Raw genomic sequence first — 26,594 nt, forward strand, 5'->3', positions numbered from 1 at the left:
AAACTTGTAAACAAAAATTGCACTGAACTTTATTAAATGAATTTTAAGAAAAACAAAAGAAGGTTATTTGCTACCCCTTGTTTAGTTACGCATTTTTGATGTGGACACACTGTGGGTAGATTCGAGAGAGGTGACTGTAATTGATTTTCTCAGTTGAAAATCAGTTTAATTATTAGAGTATATTTTGACACTTAGAAGAGCTTGAATATGAAAGCTTTGTTGGTGAAGATATAATAGTAAGAAGACGATGTTAGTAACATAAAGTTTGAAAAATATTAAAAAGAAGTTTTCACAGAAAAAAACTGTGCATTTAAATCATAAAAGTAAGCGAATCTGAAAACAATATAGCACAAACGATTTGCATTGACAAATTAAATAAATGCAGTTATAATAAATAATAGCAGAAAACGCGAAACTGTTGTCAGATGAGGGAGGCGATTTTGTCGCACAGCTGGTAGGCGGAGTAGCGGTTGTCGAACTGCATATCGTACCAGTAGTTGACGGCCACCGTCATGTCAGACTGCCGCACGTGGTGGAACCACATCGAGGGCAGGTACAGCACCTCGCCCGCTCTCACCGTCACCTCCAGCGGTCTGGCGTGCCGGTACAACGGGTATTTCCCCAAATCGGGTTTCAAGGGGTCGAGGGCGATCCAGGGAACGCGGTTCTCAGTCTTCACAACTTCCCAGCCGCCGTTCGTGTACTTTTGCTCGGCGACGCGGAAGCTTTCGTACTTCAAATAAAACCGGTCGGTCGGTGGCAGCAGAGTGAAGGTTTTGCTGCCGCGGACGACCGCGTACGCGTTCTCGTAGTGGTCCTTGTGCAGCGAGGTGACGGAGCTCTCGCTGCCCATCCAAAAGTTTATGGCGTCCGGTTTGGACCCGAGCGCGTCTGTGAACAGCCCGATGTGCGGGTCCACGTCCTCGAGCAGCGGCGAGAACTCCTCGACAAGGCAGGAGTTCTGCTTCTGAAGGTAATAAACAGAGTCCTTCTGGTCGACTTGGAGCTTTTCCACGAAATCCTTCATGGTCATCTTCCTCTCCTCGGGCAACATGAACAGTCCGTCCACCACCGAATCGGCCAGTCCGTTCGAAGTGACAGCGACGGAAATTTCTCGATCGCCCATCTTATCCACCAAATAGTCGTTGTTCCACTTCTCGAGCGCCTTCCAGTGGCCGATCAGGTCGGTGAAAATGCACGGGATATTTTTGGAAACGAAATCTCTGTAGAACTGCAGGGGGGTCGGGGTGTGGTCGAGCCGCTGCACGGTCGAGGGCAGGTAGAGATCGCGAGCCGTTTCCGTGAAGCTTTTCACGGCAGACAGAAGTTCTGAACTTTCCATTTGCGTTTCAAAAAGTTTTAAACCTACCTTTTAATAAGTATCTGGAGTTTTTTTTATAGATTTATGAAGTTCGATATTTTTTTAGCAGTATTCATAAAAAAAAATTTTGTAATTGTAAATGGCTGATAATTTTAACCAATATCCAGTAAACCTAAGACTTGTAATTTACCCATAAAAAAACTCGAGGCATTACTATTGACATCGTTAATCTACTTAAAAACTTTTTTCTTTCACATTTAGTTAGTAGTCATTATTTTACATCTTTCAAAAGCTTTGAGAATACTAACAAGACTACTGTAAAAGAACTGAAAAGTTTAACCCCTCTACTACAAACACAACAATTTATTTGTAGCAAATTTTTTTTTAAGGAAGGTTTTATATCATAGGTTCTTTAATTCAATACATTCAGGGTTGCCACTCGTTTTTTCAAAATTTTTTCCAGGTTTTCTAATTTCTTCCAGGTTTTTAACAGAACACATTTTTCGGTCTATTTTTAGTTTTAAGTTAAGTTTAAGGTAAGAAACTGTGTTAAATAACAAAAAAAAATTGAAAACATACTGGTAAGCTACTTAAAATACGTTTTTTACTAAAAATAAATTTTAATAATGAAAAATTTTTTTTATTTATATTATAGATTTTTTGAGTCAAATTAATATTTACTACTGAAGGAGTGGAAATTGTTAAAATTCCAGCTTTTTTTCAAAATTTGTCAAATTCCAGGTTTTTCCAGGTATTTTTTGCCTAAATTGTCAAATTTCAGGTTTTTCCAGGTTTCCAGGTAAAGTGGCAACCCTGATACATTGTAAATTAAATATGCAGCCACAATTAATTATTCTTAAAATTCGCACAAAATAAAACTGGTGATCAAATTTCAAACCAAATATTTTCACCAAACAATTTTTATTTGAAATTAATTTTCATCATGGTAGTTTTATTATCTCTAACTTTTTTTCTTTCTTTATAATTTTTACATTTTATAAATTATTTTGAGAGCATGTACATGAAAAAAGTGTTTATTTGACACTAAAAGTTTTATGGAATCTAAACATAGAAAGCATAATAAACTTACAACTTGAAAATTAAAATAAATACAATTTAGTTTAAAATTGAACTAGTTTATACAAAAAATCAAACACAGTTTTATTTCTAATTAACACGATTGTATCATTTATTATAACATAACTGTTATTTTCAATTATCTTCAAAGTATTGAAAACATATAGTTCATTAGTAAACAATAATTATTTTAATATACATTAAATAAAATCAAAAACATTTCAAATCCCTACATGTTAATTATATAAATACTCAACAACATATACATACTGTGTCAACAAATACTTCACAATTCAACTTAGTACAAAAGTTAAAGTAAAAAATCAGTCAATGTTATAGTTTTTGTGAGGCAATCAATTTTTCTCATCTTTCTGTGTGGCCAAATTAACCCTCCGTGATTTTTCTGGTTCAGTGCAGGCTGCTGGATGTGGTCTTTTGACTGAGATTTGGTTTACTTCTGTGGAATTACTGTGGTTTTCAATTTCTGGAACATTGAACTTATCTCCCATTTTCTGCATACAAGAAGCTTTTATTTCTTCCAAAATTTTTTCATTCATTGGATCCTTAGTTGTTTCGAGATCTTCTAATTTTACTTTTACATCAGCAATAATATCACCAAGAACAAGTGCATCTTCTTTCTTACCTTGGCTCTCGAGCTCCTTTATTTTGGCTGCAAGAACTTTGACAGCTTTTTCAAAGGATTTCTTTGACTCATCATAAAGTTTGAGTTCAGCCTGCCCCACAGCAATGCAATAGTAGGCACTGGCAATGCGACGATCGTTCTTGTCCTCCAAAACCTCATTGTAAATATCAAGACTGGCCTGGCTCTTTTCAATGGCAACTTGATAATTTTCATTTTCCAATCCCCAATCTCCAAGGGCACAGCAGCACTTTGCAACCATGATCTGGTTTTCGTTTGACTTTTCACGCTTGCGGTAAGCCAGCTCTGCCAGAGAAAGTATATCGTAAGCAGCTTCATTGTAGTCTTCTTCCTCTTCAGCTTCCTCTTCTTCATCATCATCTTCTGGTTCAACAGACTCTTCTCCTTTTGCTAACTTCAAATTGGCATCAACAGCAGAGGCACTGTTTCCCAGCTTGCCTGAGCCAAAAACACTGGAGTTTAGCCTGGCAAGAGCAAGATAAGAAGATCCGTAGTGGAACAAAACTTCAGCTTGGTCCTGCTTGTTGTCAAGGCAGCAAATTTCTTCTTTCAGGGCTGCAGCTTCACTGTATTTGTCAGTGGCTGTGTTGTAGTCTTCTTTGTAATATGAAGTGTGCCCATCCTTCATTAGCAATGTGTACTTTTCCATCAATGATTTTACATCAGCGCTGTCTTCCTTTTCAACTTCCTTTTTTGTTTCAGCAGCAGCTGTTTCAACTTTCACTGGTAATTTACAATCCACTTCAGACATTTTTGAAAGCAAGTTAAATTTAAGTACTGTTTGCAAAAATTTTATGGTATTTTAACAAACTTAAATGGTTTCTAACATTTTACCTTATTGTAAATTTTGACACAAGAAAACTACTAACTTAATTTAATTTAACTAGTTATATAAATAATTTTTATTACATATAATTAATCAAAAAAACATAAAAGAAAAAACCAAACCTTGTTTTTATAGCACAACAATTCAAGGCAGGGCTAGGTTAGCTAAAACCAGAGGGCCTAATACAGCCCATATTTTTCAAGTAAAAATAATTTTTAAGAGCAATTAAAATTTATCCTTTTTATAATTAAAACTTACAAATGTTTTCTTACTTTAATTGTAGGTAAAAATTTCAGCTATTACATGACAATTTAGTTTTTAAATGATTTTTTCAAGTTTAAGCTCTCAAAACTACAGTTGGTCATGAAGACTTTAATTACATTTAAAAATGTTTATATTTTAATATACAAAAAAACTTATTACAACACTAACTTATTTATTAAATAACTATAAAAGCTGTAAAAATACAGTAAATATTTATTAGCTTTAACATTTTTAAGTTACTTGAAGGCAAATATACTTTTTTTTCTAGTTACATGTTTTTATTTTAAAGTTATTCTATAACCATTGGTTTATTTCTTATACAAACAAAAAACTGAAAGTTCAAAGTACAAAGTTTTTGTTTTGTGTACATATTTTAGCTACTAGAAAAATTATATTGAAAATAATTTTGACAAAAATTATCCTTAACTTTGCAATGAAAAATCTTTAAAATTTAAGCAAAACTTTTTTAATTATCAAAAAGAAAAATGCTAGTTCTTTCTTCAAAAACTAAAATAGGAATAGATCTTAAGCCATTTAGTTAAAAGATACCTTTTTAAATAACTTTGATGTACTTGAGTAACTTACAACCTTGTATGTTCTTTAAAGTTTCTATAATTTTCAGTGTACATAATTTTAGTTATGCAACTTTTTTTGTTTGTAACAGGGTTGCCATTCTTTGAGTCAAAAAAAACTATCCTGAACGACCAAAAATTGATATGAGTGACCTTTAAGCTATCAGGAGTCAACCTTAATTTCTTAAAGTTCTTAAAAAAAAGGTTTTTCCTATGGTACAAAAACTATCTTATTTCTTACACTAGTTAAAGCTAGCCGCATGGACAAAAAATCTAAATAAGCATTTCAAATTCAATCAAAATTAAGTTTTTAAACGAAATTAGTTGTATAAAATAACAAAATATTGAAATTGTCACAAACAGGTCTATCCTAAATTTTTTTTTAAATCAAAAAACTATCTTGATTTTTATGAAAAAACCAAACTATCCTAAGTCAGCCTGAGTTTTAACAATTATAATATCATGAGATTATTAAGAACTTCAAAATATCAGGGCTGCCATTCTTTGAGTCAAAAATTCTTCCCTGGGTAACCTTATACTTCCTTGAGTTTCCTTGAGTTTTTTTCAAATCCTTGAAAAAAAATTATTAAAAAATTACCATGTTTTTAATAACTTGTCGCAAGACTAAAAAATTTTAAAATAAGCACTTAAAAATGAAGAAAATTAACTTTTTTGAACAAAATATTGAAACTGGATTAACTAACTCTCAATCTATATCTAGAAAAAAATTTCCCTGAGTTTTTTTCAAAAATCTTAAAGTTTCCCTGAAATTTTTTGAAAAAACCAAAACTGATTTTTCCCTGAGTTAAAAAAACAGAATCAAAATTCCCTGAGTGTGTGGCAACCCTGAAATATCCAGAGATATCTGGAGTGTTTGGCAATGTTAGTTAATATATTTCAAAGTTAGTGACAAAACTAACCAATTTTCAGATTATAAAATTTAATTAGGTCCTTGATTAAGTGTAATATTAATGGTATATTTAAGCCGTAAGAGAGGATGGTAAAAGACTGTTTTTAATCTTATTTTTTCAGGGTTGCAAATTGTTTTAGGCAAATTTTCTCCAGGTTTTCAAATGTACACATTTTTGGGTCTATGTTTAGATTAAGTTAAGTTTAGGAAAGAAACTGTGTCAAATAGTATAAAAACATTTAAAAGATACTGTAAACCTACTTAATCTGTGTTTTTTTAATAAATGAAATTTTGATGATGACAAAAAATTTTAATGTATAGCATAGATTTTTTGTGTCAAAAAGAAATTTTACTACTTAAAATGTTAAAATTGTTAAAAATTCTAGTTTTTGTAGTAATTGTTATTCAAAATTCCAGGTTATTGTAGGTTTTGTTTTTAAAAATTACTTAAATTCCAGGGTTTTTTAGCCTAAACTGTCAAATTCTAGGTTAGTTCAGGTTTTTTGGAAACTCTGTTTTTTTTCATAAATACTTTATCTTTGTTTCTTTTTTCACTTTTGAGATAAAAGTAATTAAAATTTGTGAGTTTCTTATTCTTCTCAGAAATATAAAGGCAAAAAAACACTATTTCATTAAAAATATAACACTTACAATTTTGGAGCAATATTTTAATAACTTAAACTAACATATAGAGAAAGTTATTTTTTTAATACTTAACAAAAAAATAGACATATTTTTGTTCAGGCATATTTTTTTAATATTAAAAGGAACACTAAAACTGCTAGTCAAAAATTTTAAAAAGAAAATAGAATTTTGGTTCAATTTTAAAGTTTCAAAAAATTACAATGAAAATATTGCAGTTTAAGTACATGATTCTTTTAAATTATGACTGAAAAAGTAATTTACAGTTTTATACCTTTTTATTAATATTATATTAAAACAATTGGTTTGTACTTCATACAGAGTTGCCACTCTTTGAGTCAAAAAACCTGTTCTGAGTGACCTTAAACTGTCCTGAGTTTTTACAAGTCTTAAAAAAAAATTAGTTTTGAAATTTAATAAAATTAAGTTTTTCAACAAAATTAATCACATTAATACAAAACTTTGCAGTACATCAATTAAATCTCTATCAATTTTTTTTTAATATCCTGAGATTTCAAAAATACTATAACTATCCTGAGTATGTGGCAACCCTGTCCATATCTTAAACCATATATGCCCACATATGTTCTTATTATATCTGCCCATATAAACAAATGTTAACTTTAGTAAAGAAAAATAGTCGTCTATGGCCCTATGAGTATTTACTATCCTGTAGAGCTAGTTTGTCTTTAATTTCAGAAATAACATTGAATTTAAATACTTAAGTTTAGATATTTTTTTATAGAGGTGTTTTTACGTTTGATTTTTGTGAAGGCCATATTTTTCTGAAGTCTATATTTTTTTAATAAATGGACTCAAGTAGTAATTCTATATGTATGTTTATGAACTTATTTTTTTTTTTTTTTTTTTATGGTAAAAAAACATCAGTCTCAAACTCTACCCCTTGCAACGATAAACGTTTTCTGGGGAATTCATCATTTTATCAATATATTTCTGTTATACATCTCTTTAGTTCTACTTTTTTGTTACAGGTAGTGATGAAAGCCAGTTAATTTTTTTTACTTTGCATTTTTTCTTCTATGTATTATTAGGAAGTATATCTTTAACAGTTTTAAATTTTTGAACAATTTGATTTTTTGAAAAAAATTTTAAGAAAAAAAATCTTAGTGACATAACCTCCAAAAAGGTAGTATTATAGAAAAAAATTTTTTTCTTAAAACTACAAGATTTTAAATACAATTTAAATGTAATAAGAAAATATTGAACTGTAAAAACTTAAAGACTAGTTGACAATGATTAGAGAAGATGTTTTATGATAGGACACCATTATTAGACAAAAAAATCAAAATCTAACATTTTCCATGATTTTGATGCTATATTATTATTGACTATATCAGAATTATAAGAATTTCTGTATATTTTACAATCAATTTATGGAAAAATTATATTTTATAAAGTGTTTTGGCGCTGTACTTTTATGGCTTTATACAACATAAAGTAGGTCTGTCTCGGATGCCGTTGTTGTTGGTCGTCAAGTGAAGTTCATTCAATCATTGTTTATTGTTGATTGCGCGAACATTTCAATTTTTTGATGATGGCCGAAATAAATATTGATTATAACCTAAAGATTATACTAGTTTTAGCTATCATGTTCGGCTACTATACTTAAAGGTCAGTCTGAGCTCAAAAATTGCCGAGTCAGCAGAAAAAAAAGCCTTTTTTCACATTTTTTTAATTTTTATTAACAAAAATAAATTTTTGAGTAAGGGGGGTTAGGGTAAGGTTATAAATAAAATAAGAATTAAGTAAAAGCTTTAAAAAAAAAGCTGACTCGGCTTTTTTTTATCACAGACTGACTTTCAAACATACATTACATTCTACCATATCCAGAGTTTCAGAAAAACCTTTGCATCCGTGCCACTTATAAGCATTAATAAACGTATAACAACAATAAAAAGTACCCTTAAAATAATTAAAATTATCTGTTAGTTATTTTGTTTACCTTCAGCAATATATTAGTTGAGATGTTTAATCGCAATATTTCAATACTGTTTGTCTTATGCTGCTGGTTGAAGTAGTACTGAACAAATTTGACTGACTTAAACTTGATTTTTGCTTATTTTAAGTTTAAAATTGCAACAAATTAATAAAAAGTAATATTTGTATGTTATTTAGGTAATGTGAGAAGTTTTAAAATAACTTTATAGATTTAAAGCGTTAAATAAAAATGGTTAGAGATATAAGGGAATTTAAATATTAGTTAATAGCTATTACTGTTTTTCACGTGAACGATAAAAATATTGCTTAAAAAGTTTGGTCAAAGAATCTGGTGTACGAAAAAACCTTTCGGTTATCGATTCATACAACATGGGTGCTGTTTAACGTCTTTTCTAAAACAAATACTTGCATAAATAGAATGGATGAGAAAAAAACATAACAGTTTTTCTAAAACCGAAATCTGCCTGATAAGCACTTATAAAGACTGAACAAGGTCGCAGAATCTCACGTGGATTTTGTTGATAATCGTGCGGTGCAGTCTAGATCTTCTTTGTTAAGGAAATAAGAAACAACAAAATTGTATTTTTAACATTAATTTAACTTAAAGCTATTTTGTGACTAAATAAAAAGTTTAATCTTTAGATAATTTTAATATATATAAAAACACTTTTAAATAACCATTTTAAAATTTTTGATTATATGAAAAATGATAAACATTTATGGACCTCGCTCTTTTATGTTTTTTTTTGACGTTTTTAATTATTATTTTTTAAGTAATACAATGTTTTTTCAGGTTTACAATGTAAATACTATACTTTTATTTTCTTAAAATTTTTTATTTTGTTTAAACTACCAATCAGGTTGGTAATTTAAAATAAATTAGAAAACTAAAAAAAAAATTTTTAATTTTTAAAGTTTAACCAGTATTAGACACAGTTGAGTTCAAGAAAAACTATTTTTATTTTTTGATAATTAGGAATAAAACCAAACTATTTTACACTCATAATTTAGCATTTTTCAAATTACGATTCCTTGCATACTACTGATATTATTTAATTTAAAAAGACTAATTCGTTCAGATCAAGGGTAGGTGATAAACAGCCCTAAAAGTAAAATATAAATAGAGAGTAATAAGAGTGAAATAGTATTCAGCGCAAAAAACTCAAACTCAGTATAATACAAGCGAAAACCTTGGGTAACCGAAAGGTTTTTTCATGCACCAGGTCCTAAGAACAAATATTTTATGCGCTTTTTTTCGTCTAAAGAACAATAATAATTTAACAAAAAAAAAAATTTAAAATCATTTTTTTGTCTACATAATTCTGGTTCACTTAAAAAATTTAAAATATCCATGTGTTAACTAAATTCCGAATAGAAAAAACTAACAGTTAAACAAAAACTGTTACAATTACTGAGAAAAGATCTTATACAGTGGATAGTTTGATTATAGCGTTGATTAGACTAATAATTATAAGTTAGTTAGATTTCAATATTAGCCATTGTATTAACCTAGATTACATATTTAGGCTTAAGCTGTTTAACTTATTTTTATAAATCGGAATTATGTAAACATTAAAAAAATTGTTTGCAAAATTCTATTATTTACTTACATTTTAAACTTAAAAAAATGTGTTTTAAAGATGTCTTCTATTGCTATTTACTTGGTTTACTGCTATTAATCACTTTTTAGTTTAAAAAGTTTTGTTGTTTTATATTTAAAAGAACTTTTTTATAACTAGTTTTCTACTGTGCGTTTGGTAAGAAAGGTAGATAAAACACTTTAAAATCTTTTAAAACATTGTAATATTTATTTTGTACTAATAAATTTACAAAGACTTATGTATATATTGCTGAACATATATTTAACCCCAAAAAAACTATTAAAGTTTAAAAAAATGCTAATAACTGAATTGTGAAAACGTCATGACAAGGTTTCATGTTTCTTTGTAACTTCATATTTAAATAGTTCTGGTCTGAGTATTTATTTTAAGTTTAAAATGAACCGTTTTCTGCGAAAAACAATTAGACTCGGCCTCATATAAGGTTGGTAAGAGATCAAAAGTAACAAAGGACATTTTGTTACAAATTTAGCTTGCATAATTAATTCAAAGATTTGTACACCTATAGCTTAACTTACAACAAAATTAGATTTTGATTAAGCTGCTTGAAGATTCATAGCATATGTGTGTGCACAAAATAACGTCCTTCGCTTGAAATATTTTACTTCTTTTAAGGTTACCGTATCAAATTATTTTTTCTACTTATTATTTACACTGTTTACAAATATTTTTATTGAAATTATAAAAAAACTGTCAATCTAATAGTTTTACTATAATGTTACTATTAATATGACATCTATTTACTTGTAAGTAAAATACTCGACTTCGTAATTTCTTTAAAGATTTTTTGCGTAGCCAAAAACCCCTTTATGAAAAATCAAGAATGTACTACTTTTGTTTTATTAACACTTTATGTAATCCTATTTTTTTTCTTAGGTAACCATTTGTTTCGTAAAGTACATTTGGTCATTGTAAGTTTATATAAACCATTAAAATCACAATCGTAAGTACAAAAGAATAATCTACATTACAGTCGTAGTCTTTAATCATAAAAAGAGAAGACATTATACTTAACAAACATATGAAGGTCATATATAAGTGAACGAAAATAAATTTATAACATGATTTCTAAATCTTTTTTTCATTATCATATCGCCGCTCTAAAAGAAGTTAAAATAAACAATTGCCCCCTTTGACTAGCTGATTAACTATCTAAACTTTTTGCTGCCATACTAGTTGTTGCCACCTAACAGCTTAAAGGGGCGACAAAACAGTCATTATTTTGTTTAGTTTGGATATACCATTTATAAGGTCCAAAAACTGTTATCATTCTTTTAGTTCACTTCTTTTCTATTTAAAAGTAATTCATACAAAGTTTGTTTAATTTCTCATAATTATAATACTTACTTTATAAATGAAGCTCTGTTTTTTTCACATTTTTTAAGTTCTATACGGATAACGCTGACTCTCAAAAATTATGTGATATACCTCTTAACCTCCAACTTCTAAAATAAAGCGAACAATCAAACACTGACCCTAACTAATCTAACAAGACGAGTGCAAAAGAGTCATTAGAGAAATTTTGACACGTTTTTGTCGATAGGTAAAAATCTAACTTTTTTTTACATTGATAAGTTCATGTTTTAAGTTTTTTAAAATTTTTGTTAGATTTTATTAATTCTTTCAAACAGTAAAAATAAGACTCAATATTTAGAACAAAATATATTTCATGCTTCTTTCATCAGTTGTATACTAAGCAATAAAAATAAAGTTTTAAATCTAACTTATATAGTGGAAATGCAATCAACGTGTCCTCAACGATTATTGAGGACACAACCAAATTTACATTTCTCGGTCCAGCAAATAAGTTTGATAATATTAACAAAGTTAAGAATGAAATTGTTAAAATTCTTAAAAATCTACTTTTTACCAAAGAAATTAATGAAGACATCTATAATTCGATCAAACCTGTTGGTTCCATTACTCCAAGATTGTATGGCTTACCAAAGATACATAAGAAAGATGCTCCTTTAAGACCAATCCTATCCATGGTGAACTCTGCTCAACATAAGTTAGCAAGATTTCTTAATGACCAGCTTTATCCGGTATTGGAACATTTCTCTTCTTATATGCTAAAAGACTCATTTTCTTTTGCTGATCAAATAAAAAAAAGATTAATTCAAATAACACTTTCATGGCATCCTTTGATGTCAAAAGCTTATTCACAAATGTACCGCTAGATGAAGTATTGGATATTTGTGTTGACACTTTGTATAGACTTGAGACACCCAGAATAAAAAAAACAATTTTCGTGAACTTTTAAAGTTATCCACTAGTGGTGTACAATTTACATTTAATTCACAAATGTATTCCCAACATGATGGAATAGCCATGGGCTCCCCGTTAGGGCCAACTTTGTCAAATATATTTATTGGCTTTATAGAAAGAAAGGTGGTCTCTAAATACAAAGTAACTTATTATAGATATGTCGACGATTGTTTTGTACTAGGAAAAGATGAGAAAGAGATAGATGAACTTTTTAATGTGTTGAACAAAACAAATTCTTCAATAAGATTTACTTCAGAAAAGGAAAACAATGATGAATTAGCTTTTCTTGATGTTTTGGTGAAACGACACAAGAATCAATTTTTGACAACCGTTTTTAGAAAGAAAACTTTCACTGGTAACTACTTAAACTTCCATTCTTTCTGTAGCATGAAGAGAAAAACAAATTTAATAAGAACGCTTTGCCATCGAGCACATAAGATCTGTTCAAGAGAATTAATTGATGATGAAATAAAACAGATAAAATTGATATTAAATAAAAATGGTTATCCACAAGAACTTATTAATAAAACTATAAATTTACATCTTAATAGTTTGAACAAAATAAAGCCAGTAGGGCCGGAGAAATGCTTGATTCCTTTAGTATTGCCTTATGTCAATAAGAACTCAGGAGTGTTAGAAAGAGAGATTTGTAAATTAGTAAGTAGGACGTATCATTCGGCCAAGCCGATTGTTATTTTTATATCGAAACCAATGTTCAGACCTGGAGGAAAAGATCCGATAGCAGAATTTAAACAAAGTATGGTAGTTTACCAGTTTAACTGCTTCTGTGAAGCTAGTTATGTCGGGATGACCCCAAGACAATTTGGCACAAGAATAAAAGAACATATTCCAAAAAGTATTGATGAATTTTGTAAGAGTAATGAGAAAATTAAATCTATTAGAGTAATAAATGCTTCAAAAAGATCTGCTATTTCTGAACACTTAGTAAATAACCTTGATTGTGCTAGTAATTATAATTTAATAAGATTTAAAATTGTTAAAAATTGTTTTCACATTTCGGGTTTAATTAAACTTGAGGCTATTTGTATTTTATTAAGAAAACCTAAGTTGTGTAAACATAAAGATTTTGATTATACTGTTTCGTTGTTTTCTTAAACTGTTTTATAAGTTGTTGCTCTGTTTTATTATTTTTTAGTTGCATTGTAATTAGAAGTACTTATGTATTGTTAATTACTCTTTGCTTTATTATTATTAATTACGTTGATTGCATTTCCACTATATAAGTTAGATTTAAAACTTTATTTTTATTGCTTAGTATACAACTGATGAAAGAAGCATGAAATATATTTTGTTCTAAATATTGAGTCTTACTTATACTGTTTGAAAGAGTTTATTTTAATGTCAAATAATGTTTAATTATCTAAAGAAGATTTTATTAAATTTAAGTTTAACTAGCACATATGGTTTTTTTTAATTGCTCATTATGTTAATATCGGATTAACATAAATTTATGTATATACTTTACTAACATCGTTTCGCTTTTTATTAAATAGGAAAGGCTCTAAAAAGAAGAAATCCCAATACCAACTTAACTTGATATTGAGGCAATTAAAGCTGGTTATCTTTATGGGCAGCTAAATGTTGTTAGTGAATATAGCATTCGCAAAGAAAAAACTTTAGTTTTGATTTTTCGACAGGATTTAATTTTCTGAAGCTTTAAGGTTTAAAGAATTATTCAGTCTATTTGAAATGTATTTATATATACATAAAATCACTTGATAGCTATAGACTTTCACAACATCAAAAAAATTTAATCGGTGTACAAAATTAAATAAGTACTCACAAGCAATTATTGAATAAATATATTATGAAGAAAAAATTGCACTTACAGCTTTATAAAAAAAAACAAGTAACAATACGTTTTAGGTAACAAGTTATAAGTTTTTAAAATAAAAATGCTTCATTTATCGTAAGTTTTTATTTATCTTTTAGTCATAAGTGTGATTAAAATAAAAACATTTGAACAAGTTTTTATTTCTAGAACATATATTATACAAACATACAGCAATACAAGTTCAATTTCAAAACTTACATAAAAAATAACCAGGATTGCAGAAAAGGTAGACTATAAAAATAGTTTGTCTAAAAACTTTTCAACAAAAACATCGGCGAGAGTCTGCAGAGCAGAAGCCTAGACTCTCGTTTGCCGTGAGACAAGCTCAAGTTTACAAAAGGGTTGATCATACCAATTCGATCATTAGACCACAAGCTTTGGTAGACTGAGACCGGTTTCGTCCTCATTTTGTATTTAATACGAGCGTACCAGATGTCTTGCCTTGTTATATAAATCTTGTTTAATGTATTGAACGTTGCAGGGCAAAAGACAATGCTGACGTCACAGATCAATACCACTAAACAGTTGCTTCACGCGAAAGCAAGATAAACCGTTTGTAGATTGAAGACTGCAAGTTTTTCGGTTGTGACTGACTAATGAGTCCTAATGAGGACGAAACCGGTCTCAGTCTACCAAAGCTTGTGGTCTGATGATCGAATTGGTATGATTAACTCTTTTCTATAAAGTTTTATGGTAAAAAAATATAACAATGATATACAAATAAGTAAGAAAAAATTGACTTAGAGTAACAATGTAATAAGTTTAGCTACTTGGTTTACGTAAAGTTTTTTTTTGTAGTTTTATTTGAAAAAAAACCCAAATCTAAATATAGCCTAAATTTAACCAAAAAAATGTTTTACACCGATTATAGCTAAAATCAATATTATTACAGCCATAATTTTTTGAAGTATTAACCTTGGTGTTTTCTTGAATACAATCTTAGTAATTTTCATTTTTAAATCTGAAATAGGAGGGTTTCTGATGTCAATAACAGCTTCCGGGAGCCATTATCGTACACAGATCTGAAATAAATTTTTTTTAAACATACACATAATTTGATTTATACAATTACACTATATTTTACTTTTGCTATGTCAAGTATGACTTAAGTATACGTTATTATAACAAATGGTACTCTTTTTTTTTTGCCCGACTACATTTTTTTTTACTTATATGTCCTACAATAAATTTTTTTTAAATTTTTAAATGTTATATCTTATACTTAGAAAATATTAAAGAAAAACTTTAGTTATGAAAGTTTTAACCTTTTATGTTTTTTAACCTTTTAAATTAAGTTGTTTAAGTTTTCAAAGTGGTTTTATAAAAAGCTATCAACATTTAAGAAAAATAAAAAATCCCTATCCTTAACCCATTTCACTAATAGAATTAAATCTAAAGCTTTATTCCTATCTCTCCTTACCCAAACATAAAAAAAATAAATTTATTAATAGCTAATATGATAAAAAAAAGCAAAGCATTAGCCAAATAGAAGCGCCTAGATTTGAAGCTTACAGTTGTTAATGTACTTTTGTATTGTTACCTTATCTCATTTGCCTAATATTAGAAATAAGAAAAACTCTAAAACCTTACAACTGCAGACCTTACAACTTACCCAGATGAGTATTATCTACTCTGGGGAAAAACTTACTATTAGTAGTTTGCTGTATGGGAGTTTTCTCTATTCTGAAATTTTGATTATAACATTGCATAACTACTGAACCCATTAAATATAAAAATACATAGTTCTTATTTTAGAGTTTTGATTAAGAAAGAAAGAAAAATGTGAATGCTCACAACTAAGGTCGATGGATTGGTGTGGAGAAAGACCTTTCGGTCATCGAGCATTACAAGTGCAGTACATGGAAACTTAATTAACAAATTGATTATAGCTACAAGACACTTTTTTGTTTGAGTAATGACTATAATTTTTTGATCCAGTATTTAAAACTTTGTGTCTTACAATCTTGCAAAATATAATTATTCATTATCTGATTTAAGATTTTTTGTCTATAAGTTTTATAAGCTAAAAAATGTATACATTAAAAAATTTAAAAATCATTTCTCAAACAAAAAAGTGTCTTGTAGTTAGAATAAAATATCTGTTTATATAAAAACTGTGAGTAAAAAAAAATACAGTTTTAAGTTGTTTAGCTTTTTGGACAATATCCACTAAAAATCTATCATCTCATATTGTAAGCTATTGACGTCAAATCTTCAGGATATGTTCGTTGCATTATAAAAAAAAGTATTCTGTTGTATTTAACAAAAAATATAACTAAAAAAAAAAAAACAATATTCTTTAAATTTTTTAGAAAAAATAAATTTTACTCAGATATTTAAAATTCACTACAATAAGATAGTTTATTAAGTTAAGATTAGACTAAAAAGTATAAGAAAGATTTAAAATGTTGAAGAAGATATATTTTTAATGAAATAATTTTTATTTGCCATTTAACTTCACCCTTCCATAAGGATTTTATGGTACTCTCCCACTTTGTCTTCTCATATCTTAAAAACTAATTTTTATTTAAGAAAAGGTAAAAGCAACTGTTATTCAAGTTGAAGACCTTTAAATAAGATCTGCATGTAAAAAAGTGCCTTACTTTCCTATGCCCTTAATTAAGTATTGTGTTTTGGTTTAACATTATGATAGACAGTATTAAAGCATTATATTAAAAACATGACTAAGCATAAAAGAAGTTTCTAATAGTCAAAATTAACCCCTGGCACATTTAAAAAGAAAAAAAAATACAAGGTTTTAATTTAAGTATAAATTACCAAAAAAAAAACAATAGATTTTTTAGAATTTATATCAAACATCTAAATTCAATCAAAGTTCAACTTAATGTATAATGTAGTAAAAACATAAGTTGAAAAATTATAATTTTCAGAATCATTAATAAATTCCAATATTTAATTTAAGTTGAAGGGTTCAACCTTTTTATAACTAATTTTCTAAATTGAAACTTCATTAAAGATTTTAATTGCATTGATGATAAGAAGAATTTTGTCAATCAATTCAGTACAAAACAAGTATTTTTGGTTGTTTATTATGTGCATTTGATTTTTTATTATTATTTAAATGATATTTTTATAACTTTAAAAAAGGCACTGCTATATGATATCTTTTTTATCTTTCAAGAAAATACACATACTATTGTATTTGTAATAACACTTTTTACTAAACCAAACTAGTTTTATTAAAAAAGGTCATTTGTTCTCCTGCAGCAATAGTTTTACTGTAGTGAAACATTATATTACGTAACATATAATTTAACCTGTCTCTTTGATAGCTAGCACTTAATTATTAAATAAACAACTGTCCTTTAAAATTAAAAAACTCTTAATAACATAACATTTGTAAAAGGCAGTTTATTTCATTGATAAGAATTTAGTTTTTGACTAAAAGTAATTTAAGTTGATATTAATTATTTAAATACTCAATAAATATAACTTCATAATTTAAAAGTTATTAAATTTTAGTTCAAGGTGTATAAATTATTCTTTACAATTAAAACTGTAATTATGATATTTGAAAGCAGTAGTACCCTACAGTATAGAAATTAAAAAAATATTGTACCTAAAAAATTGTTTAGTACATAGTTTTGTAATTTTAAAAACAATTTTCTTATGGATTAAATGTCCATGAAAATAACATACACTTTTGTTTTCTATAACAATATAGTTAAAAATAAACATATTTAAAAGTAGATTTTTGCTATAAAACTTAAAAATGCAACATATAAAAATAAAACACACTCAATGGTTTTTTTAACTTTTAAATTTTATATTTATGGTCAAAAAATTTTTTCAGGTGAATTGCTCATAAAAGTTTCAATAGATTTGTTTAATACAACAAAGTTTATCTAAAAATATCATATAATAATGAATTAAACGAAATAAAGTTTTTGTCTTAGCTTTGATAAAATATCTTACATAATTTTCAGATATCTACAACTTTGTTACAGAAAATACACATCAAAAGTGAGAAGTAAGTTTGATGTTGTTATAGCAAAATAATAAAACTTAAAAAAAAAAATTATATGGACAAGTTATGTTTAGATACATTATTTTTATTAGTCTTATAATTTTTTCTACAGTTAGATAAAGAATACTTGGTAAATAATTAAAAAAATCATTTTATAATTGTACTTTATAGGTTGTACCAATGTTTTCAAATTTCATTTATTAAATTCACCCTTGGCAGAAAACTAAAAAAAATCCCCTTCCCCTTTGTTCAGGGATCGGTAGGCATTTGGTGGTCAAAGACCAAAATTCAAAAACAAAAATTTTATGGGTCACAGTTGTAATTTTTGTAATGTTATGATGTTCTACTGTTCATTAGAAATCCTAGAACATCTAGAGTAAGTTAGTTAATTACCCATCTGCTTTTTTTTGCTGCCTTACTGGTCATTCCCCGGAAGCAATATTGCCTACTTTAGAATTACTTGTCATAATATGTTTTTTAATTGAGTAGATAGACTTTTTGTTTAAATCTTACCTCAGGGTCAAATACTAAATAGCAAACTAAAACTAGTAACATGGTAAACTCAAATTTTTCTTTTTATTATTTAAAAATTTACAATTGCCATGGTCTACTAAAATTCAAAAGAGGTGTTATTGATCCTGTAGTGGAAACCCTGTTTTACACAGTTTCTATATTATGCTTATAATTTTAATGTAATTTTCAGGGTTGCCACACACTCAGTATACTCTGGATAACTCAGAATATTTTGAATTCTCAGGATGTTTCAGAACAACTTAAAATAGTTTAGGATATTATGGTTTTTAAAAAACTCAGACTGACTCAGAATGGTTTTTTATTAATTTTCCTTTTATATAAATAAAAAGAAAAGCTGTATAAATATGCTTCTACATTTGATGGTTAAACAAATAAAATTACAAAAAATTAGAAAAATATTGAAACTTAATCAATTAAATATCATTCAAGATCTAAAAAAAATCTGTGCTGAGATAAAAAACTCAAGATACTTATAAGACTTTTTAAAAATCTCAGCACAGATTTTTTTAGATCCAGAATGATATTTAGTTGATTAAGTTTCAATATTTTTTTTGATTTTTTGTAATTTTATTTGTTTAACCATCAAATGTAGAAGCATATTTATACAGCTTTTATTTTTACTAATATATAAGGAAATTAACAAATAAGGTATAAGTGGTTTGCACCAGAGGCAAAAAAGTTTTTTAAGTAATAAAAAAACTACTTAAGATGACTCAGGTTAGTTTAAGTTAACACAGGATAGTCGTTTTGACTACAAGAATGGCAACAATGTACTTTTAATCTAACTTATCATGTGTTTAATTAATTTCTTTTTAAAAAGACTCAGTTAAAAATAGATGAACTGTAAGAACTTTTGATAATGTGATACTTATTTAAAATACTTAAAATTTTTTTTGCAAACTTATCTTTAAGACTAAATAAATTTTTACTACCTAAAGATAAATAATAGCTTTAAACAACTCCTTGTTTGATATTTGAAAAACTTTGTAGTGGCCATGGAAAACGTAGAGATAAATATGCACTGGGGTAAAGTGGCAGGTGTCACCATTGGAAGTAGCAAAGATGAACCTGTTCTAATGCTTCATGGATGGCTGGACAATTTAAACTCTTTCAAAAAGTTACAGCCTTTGCTGAAGCAAGGTTATTACTTAGCTTCGTATTTAGGATAAACAAATTTTATACTTTTGTTTGATCACTAGTTTGTGTAAAGTTTTATAATAGATTTACATATATCCTATCAAGGTTTTAAATGGTCACGTTTATTAGTAGTTAAGATAAAAAAAAAACAAGAAAAAGAGTTAAATTATTGTCATTGTACTTGTAAACTACTTTTAACTTGTATTGTTTATTGATAAGATCTAAACATAAAATTTTTAACAGATAGTTTTAGTACAAAAAAAGCTTAGCCCTTATATTATTCTTAACCAAGTGCATTTACAAAAAAAATGAAATGTTTTATCTATTTAAAATTAAAAATTTGTCACAATGAAATCAAAACTACATAAGAGTAAATGTTGTATGAATTACTTTATCATCAAAGTTTTTCAAATTATCCTTTAAAAGTCTTATTCTTGATAAAAAATAATTTTATCCTTCATAAACTTACAACATTTCAGACAAGTTTTACGTGATGGTAGATCTACCTGGTCACGGAAAGTCGTCCCATCTACCATTTGGAAGTTATTATTCAATGTTCTTTTACGTTGATTTCGTTGAAAGAATTAGAAATCGTTAGTTGAGCCTAAATGATCTATCATATATAGTCTATACATAGAGAGTTCTAATATTTTTTTTTCTTTTAAGATTTTGATTGGAACACATTTAGCTTTCTTTCACACAGTTTAGGTATGTCTTTGAAATATATTGTACTATGTTATACTTTTTAAAATATTTATGTTTTTCAGAAGTAAAAATTAGTTTATTCTGAATGTCAAGTTATTCTGATTGTTATTCGGACTGAATAAAGTTTTATAATTATATTTATTTATTGTACAGTACATGTTTTGCAATTTATGTAATATATACTGTTTACAATGCAATATAGTACTGTATTTAGAATTAAATCTTAAGAAAGCAATTTATGTTTGTAACATTGTCTTTATACAAAAGCTTTTGAGTTGTAAATGATTGAGTTATTTAAAAAAAAATTTATTTGTTCTTTTAAACTATAATAATTAATATGTTTTCTTATGTTTTAGTCTAAATTTTTACACACTAAAATAATTTTATATTTGATTTTTAGGTGGCAATATTTCAGCTATGGTAAGTTATGTTTAGCTTTCATTAATTTTTAAAGTTACAAACTTAATTTTTCAAAAGTTATAAGTTAAGCTTTTATAAAAATTATTACAATGTTTCTTCTTATTAATCGTCAGTTATAATGTTTATTGATAAGAAGAAACATTGTACTGTAATTAGCTCTAAAAAAGTTAAATTTATATTTTCAATTAAATCGAAACTCGAGTTGAGAACTCAATTTATTTCAACTAAAACTAAAAGTTTATAAGTTTAAAAGTTATTAACATAACTTAAACCTTTTTTAATACTTTAAATTTGATTTAAATGGATAACTTATAAAAACAAACAAAATCAAGAAGCCAATTTCAATCTATATAATGGATTTTGGTTTAAGTTTAGTGAATAATTTACGTCGTTATTAAATTAAGTTTTATAAAGTTAATAAATAACAGTACAGTGCAACGTTTGAAAATAGAGTGGATAAGTTGATATTGATCGATGTTTTAGGTTTACACCCATACAAAATAGTTAGTCGGGCTTAAATTATTTATTATAGCTAAAAAAATAAGTTAAGTAATTTTTTATATTTTAATGATTAGATTTTTAGTTAATCAGATATTTCAAAAATACATTTAAAAGTAAGCTTTTTAAATGTTTTATTTAATAAATTAATTTAAACGTTATTACTGTAAAAGTTAATTATTACCCATATAAAATGCATTGTAACTATGACGTTAACGAACTAACAAAAATTGAGCTTCGTAATTAACCTAATCGGCTTTTAAATTTCAGAAAATTATAACAAGAAATGTTTCAAACTGAAAACAAAAACACTTAAGCAAATGTGTGACATATTTATTGTACGCAATATATTAAGAAATTATTGAGAATTATTGTCATTCATATAATTTAGAAATCAATGCCTGAAAAATTACATGACGCCATAACGAAATATCACCAATTTGAAACATCTAGTAAAACAGAAAAACTCTATTCTTATAAAGAAGCTAAACAAAGGTATGACTTTGCAGCTTTATAATATTTGATTGTTTATTTAAGGTAATTTTTTTTTTGAAATATAAACTAGTGAAAGGTTTTCGTTTAGAATAGTATTTAAGAATAAAATCAAGAATTCATATAAAAATATTGTTCAGAAAAAAAAAAGTTGTTTGTTTTAAAGTTTGTACTTATTTAAAACTACTAGCATTATGCTTCTAAATAACTTTAGTCAAGTTTACTCTTTTTTCTATTAGGTTTTAAACAAAAATATTTAATTATTTATAACTAGACTGCAAGAAGGTAACAAAGACCTACTTGAAAGCTCCGTAGATGTACTTTTAGAAAGAGGACTTGTAAAGAAAGGCGAGGGTGAGATTGAAAAATTAACCTGTGTGTGCTAATGAAATACTTATTGCTAATTTCGTGTTTTTCAACAGATTCATTTGCGTTTTCTAGAGACTTTCGTCACAAACTACCAAACATAACTTACATAAGCGATGCTCATGCCCCCCATTTTGTCACTAGAATTACCGCTGAAACTTTACATATACTGTTAGTCTTGCCCTTATTTTTTGAATTTTTAAACATGTTTTGCTTTGATAATATTAGTTAAACTGTTTCGTAATTAAGTTTTTTAGGAATAACTCTATGTTAAAGTGTATTTTGCTCTACTTAACACTAAATTATATATTTTGAAGTATAGAATATTGATAAGCATAACAAAAGTTTTTGTTTTAAATGTATTTATTATACTTTTTTGAAAATGTTTGATAGATATTTTACTGTAATCAAACATAAATTATTTAGCGCTGAAGACGGACTTGTAAAAAAGTTTATAACTCCAGAAACAAAACAAATGGTCGATCATTTTTTCTCCCTTTTTAAAAACTGCCAAGTTAGTTTTTTGATTTGTTGAGTCTCACATAATTTTTTTCTACATTTAAATTTTTTTTACCCTAAAAAGAAATTACATAGCACAAAAAGACTGCTTGATAGTTATACTGTAAGTAAACTAAGCACATTATGCTAAAACTACCAAGAAGTTATTATTTAAATCATTATATTATTATTTTTTCATCAGCACAAAGAAGATTATTCATGTATAGGAAATCACCACGTACATTTAAATCAACCAGAAGTTGTTTGTGATGTAATAAACAAGTTCCTTAGTAGACCTAAGCGTAGTCAAATTTGTTCGTAAAAATACAAAAATATTTAAAGTTGTTGTGTTTATTATTTAATCATTTTTAAGAACACAAATAAATATTTTATTAGCTTTTATTTAATTTATGTTCAAAACCAATAGATAATTGTTTCATAGCTAAATAATCATTATTAAACTTTATTTAAAATATTGATAGAGTTTAACAAAATAGTTTTTTACTTTACTTAAACAATACTCTTTGCCTGTATAACTTAATTTTTTTAGTTTAATTACCTTAACAATTGAATTTAGAGTTGTTGTAAAATTATAAAAAAATCATTATTTATTTGATGTAATTTGTATGTGAAATAAAAATATAGAAAAAAAATTTCTGTGAAATTTTTCTGTTTTTGTTTCTATTAATACTCCAATTTTAATTACAGATTTAAAAAATGAATATGTACTTCAAATTCCAAAAGGAAAACTATAGGACTTTTTTGATATGTTTTTTGTTTTTATATTCAAGTACAAACATTTCTTTGAGGTTTAGTTTATTATGTTTATATCAAACTATCCTAGAAAGTTAACAGTATTTTTAAATTATTTTTTTTATGAAATTAGTTCTTTAAAAATACCCTGTTTTAAAAAGTTTTCAACTGTTGTAATGCTTAAACTTAGTTTATTAATTTAGTTATTAATCAGTTCTTCAATAATTAGCTGCGATAAAGGTTAAAATTAAATATTTAAAATATTTTTATTGCATATGTTTAAGATTAAGTATTGTTTACTTCACTTTAAGAATTAGTTGAACTATGCAATTGTATCTACTTTTAATATTTATAAATAATAGTTTTTGATAAGTAATTTAACTTAGTTTGTACAGATTCCGTATTACTTTGTACACAATTTTTTTTTTCTATTTGAAAAATGACATCATACTTTCTCATTAGTTTATATGCAGTAACATTTTGAATTTGTATATTCGGAAATAAACAAAAACGTCACTTTGATAGATCATATGTTTTAGTATCAATCGTTCTTTAAAGTTTTTATATTAACTTTTTAGATACGTATTCAAAAGATGTTTTTATGATACAACATATGATACTAGAAAAAAAAGTTGAAATCGATATATAAACAAAAAAAATATTTAAAGAATTAAATTAAAAAGAAAATTGAAAAACAAAAGAGAGTTCTTAGAATTTTATGAGTAAAACATTTAATGTAAATCTTAAAACTGTCAATAGAAAGTTGCCATAACAAATTAACATTACTTCCAAAATTTACAATTTTTACTTTTCCAGTAATGTAACCGCTTTTACAAAACACTATTAAATATTATTTTAGATTCTTTGCTTTATAAATTTTAGTTTAACTTGAAATACACCGAATTATTAATCTGGGACTGCTGTACAAAATTAAGTTTTAGCATACTTCTTATTTAACTTTAAGGTGACGTAAAATAGTTACAGTTTTTTAGTTTAGACATGTTGTGATCTCTATGTTAGTTTTCTTAGTTTATATAAGTTAAAAAATAATCAATAGTTTTTACAGCAATAAAACATATGTAGGGAATGCATTAAAGACAAGTAGCAGTAAAGTATGATTTGACTTTGATACCTGGTTTAATTTTGAGTACAATTTTATAAAAAACTTTTTTAACCTTAAGTTTTTACCAAATGCTCATACATTGTTTTATATATTTTTAATTATTAAAAGCAACATAATACTTTAAATTTAAATTGTAGCTGAAAAATATAGCAGTTGTAAAACAAGTTATTAAAAAGAAATTTCTCGAAACAGTTGAAATCGAAGAAAAATATACGTTTTTTTGTCCTAAGAAAAGCTAAGTACTTTGGTTAAAATTTATAATAATGTTTGTGATTTAAAAATGCACATGTTTTTATGGAATAAGTTAACCATATACATATCGGCTTGTATTATTTTGGTTTTATAAGATCTCTAAGTTCTTTACTTCACATTATCAAAAGCTATTGCATGTATGGGATTGTTTTGGATCAGTAAGTTACTATTAATATTAATTAGTAACTGGGTGAAACATTGTTTTATGAAAAGAAAAATACCAAACAACAAATTTTTAGTGATTTTAAACAGTTGTCGATTCGCTTTACTCATATATAACATTAGATTATGTTGATAAGTTTACTGATTTTAAATTAGTACCAAAAAGGGTCTTTAAGAATAAGCTTGAGTTAGAGCTGTCGATGTTCAATAAAAATTGTTTTCGGTACACTTCATCCCAATAAAGTTTAATTGAAATGTCTTCACTATTATAAGTATTAAAAGATCTTTTTTATATACTTTTTAAGTTAATTTAACCAGGTAATGTTCCCTTTTTTTTTCACTCCAAAATTGTAATGGTTTAAAGTACAAAATTATATCAATAAACTTAAATTTCCTTAAAAAATGGAAAAAAGCAGAGATTAAAATAATCCATAAATTTAATCACATTTAGCGCAAATTAAATTTAAAAACTAATACATGTTAGAATAAAAATACTAAAATTAATACTAAATCATCACTGATATTTACTGCATTTTTTGCATAAAAGTTTTTGAAACCAATGCACAAAACAAAAAAAAAAAGACAACAACTGTAAATATAAACATACACTGTTAAGAGTAGGAAAAAATCTATTTGATTAACAGTAACATGACAATTATGATTTAAAGAAGATCTCCTAACTCTTCAAAAATAAATATCAAAGTTAATCAACTCATGTAAACATCAAATAGGTTTCTTACTTAAAAATGTAAAAAGAAATAGCTATAGAGAATGTTAAAACTAATCCATACTTTTTAACTGTTTAAGGAAAACGATAGTAACTTTTGTTTTTGTATCTAAGGTGCTAAGTATTAATAAATTTTTGTCATTTTTTTATGAAAGTTTAAGAATATTTTGCTTTAATATGTACTTTATAAAAAAAATTGTTTAAGTACTTAACTTACAATACACTTAAGTCGATTTCCGTTGCTATTTAGATAGACAGTTTTTACTAATTACAAAAATAAAAGAAGTAGTACATTTATAAAGAATTTTAGTGTAAATTGAAGAGACTATAAGTATAAAAATATAAGAAACAAAAAAATCGACGCATAAAATATGATTAATGTATCTGATGTATGAAAAGACCTTTCGGTTATCAAACTACACACAACTTCTTTTCGTTTTTCTACTATGAGCTGTTAGAAATATTTTTGAAAATAAAGAATAAAGCTTAAAAAAACATTCAATCAAAAAATCCAAAAATGAGCTCAATTCAGACTAGATTATAATATAAGATTAAATCGTATTTAAGTGGTGGAAAACGTTTGGCTTTAAGTAATTAACTTGGGCGTATTAACTGGTTAAAGGCTATAAAATGTAAAATAAAAAAGTTTTAAAGTTAAAAATATAGCCTTCCGGAAAAAGAAAACTATTTTTAGCCTATTACAGCTCAATTTGTTTTGCAGCTGTAAACATAAAAATGAAAATACTAATTTAACTAGAACAAGATAAACAAACACAAAAAAAAAACGCTTAACCTGTATACTATATCAGTTTCTTATAATATAAAAACAAGTACAAAATTTGCTAGGATACTATCAACTTTATACTTAAATAATAGTTTCAGCTGATAATGCAACTGTTTAACTTTTCTATAAACATTTATTTTAAAGACTTGATAAAGTTGTTTATGCAAAACAATAGAGATTA

The 26,594-nt window shown here is 26.6% G+C and overlaps 3 protein-coding genes across 4 annotated transcripts; 1 reads left to right on the forward strand and 2 right to left on the reverse strand.

Moving 5' to 3' along the window:
• Positions 1–244: 244 nt before the first annotated feature.
• On the reverse strand, positions 245–1,342 carry LOC145834634 (bifunctional peptidase and (3S)-lysyl hydroxylase JMJD7-like). Its single transcript, XM_082942114.1, has one exon. The coding sequence runs from the start codon at positions 1,340–1,342 to the stop codon at positions 422–424; it is 921 nt and encodes a 306-aa protein (XP_082798240.1). The 3' UTR covers positions 245–421.
• Positions 1,343–2,272: 930 nt separating this feature from the next.
• On the reverse strand, positions 2,273–3,810 carry LOC145834632 (uncharacterized). The gene has a single exon (XM_082942111.1). The coding sequence runs from the start codon at positions 3,808–3,810 to the stop codon at positions 2,752–2,754; it is 1,059 nt and encodes a 352-aa protein (XP_082798237.1). The 3' UTR covers positions 2,273–2,751.
• A 12,295-nt stretch (positions 3,811–16,105) lies between these two features.
• Positions 16,106–23,453, forward strand: LOC145834563 (serine hydrolase-like protein). Of its 2 annotated transcripts, none has more exons than XM_082942017.1 (13): positions 16,106–16,197; positions 17,922–17,965; positions 19,487–19,636; positions 20,113–20,226; positions 20,300–20,341; positions 20,739–20,758; positions 21,187–21,261; positions 21,648–21,751; positions 22,023–22,102; positions 22,171–22,285; positions 22,541–22,628; positions 22,815–22,926; positions 23,321–23,453. In XM_082942017.1, coding segments are annotated over exons 2-13 (948 nt in total). In that variant the 5' UTR covers positions 16,106–16,197; positions 17,922–17,964; the 3' UTR covers positions 23,368–23,453. The 2 variants fall into 2 exon arrangements, with proteins under 2 accessions (XP_082798143.1, XP_082798141.1); XM_082942015.1 differs by lacking the exon at positions 16,106–16,197 and adding an exon at positions 16,871–17,007.
• Positions 23,454–26,594: the final 3,141 nt, after the last annotated feature.

The sequence above is a fragment of the Thalia democratica genome, chromosome 4 (assembly GCF_965202585.1).
Source record: "Thalia democratica chromosome 4, ktThaDemo2.hap1.1, whole genome shotgun sequence".
Classification (NCBI taxonomy): domain Eukaryota; kingdom Metazoa; phylum Chordata; class Thaliacea; order Salpida; family Salpidae; genus Thalia; species Thalia democratica.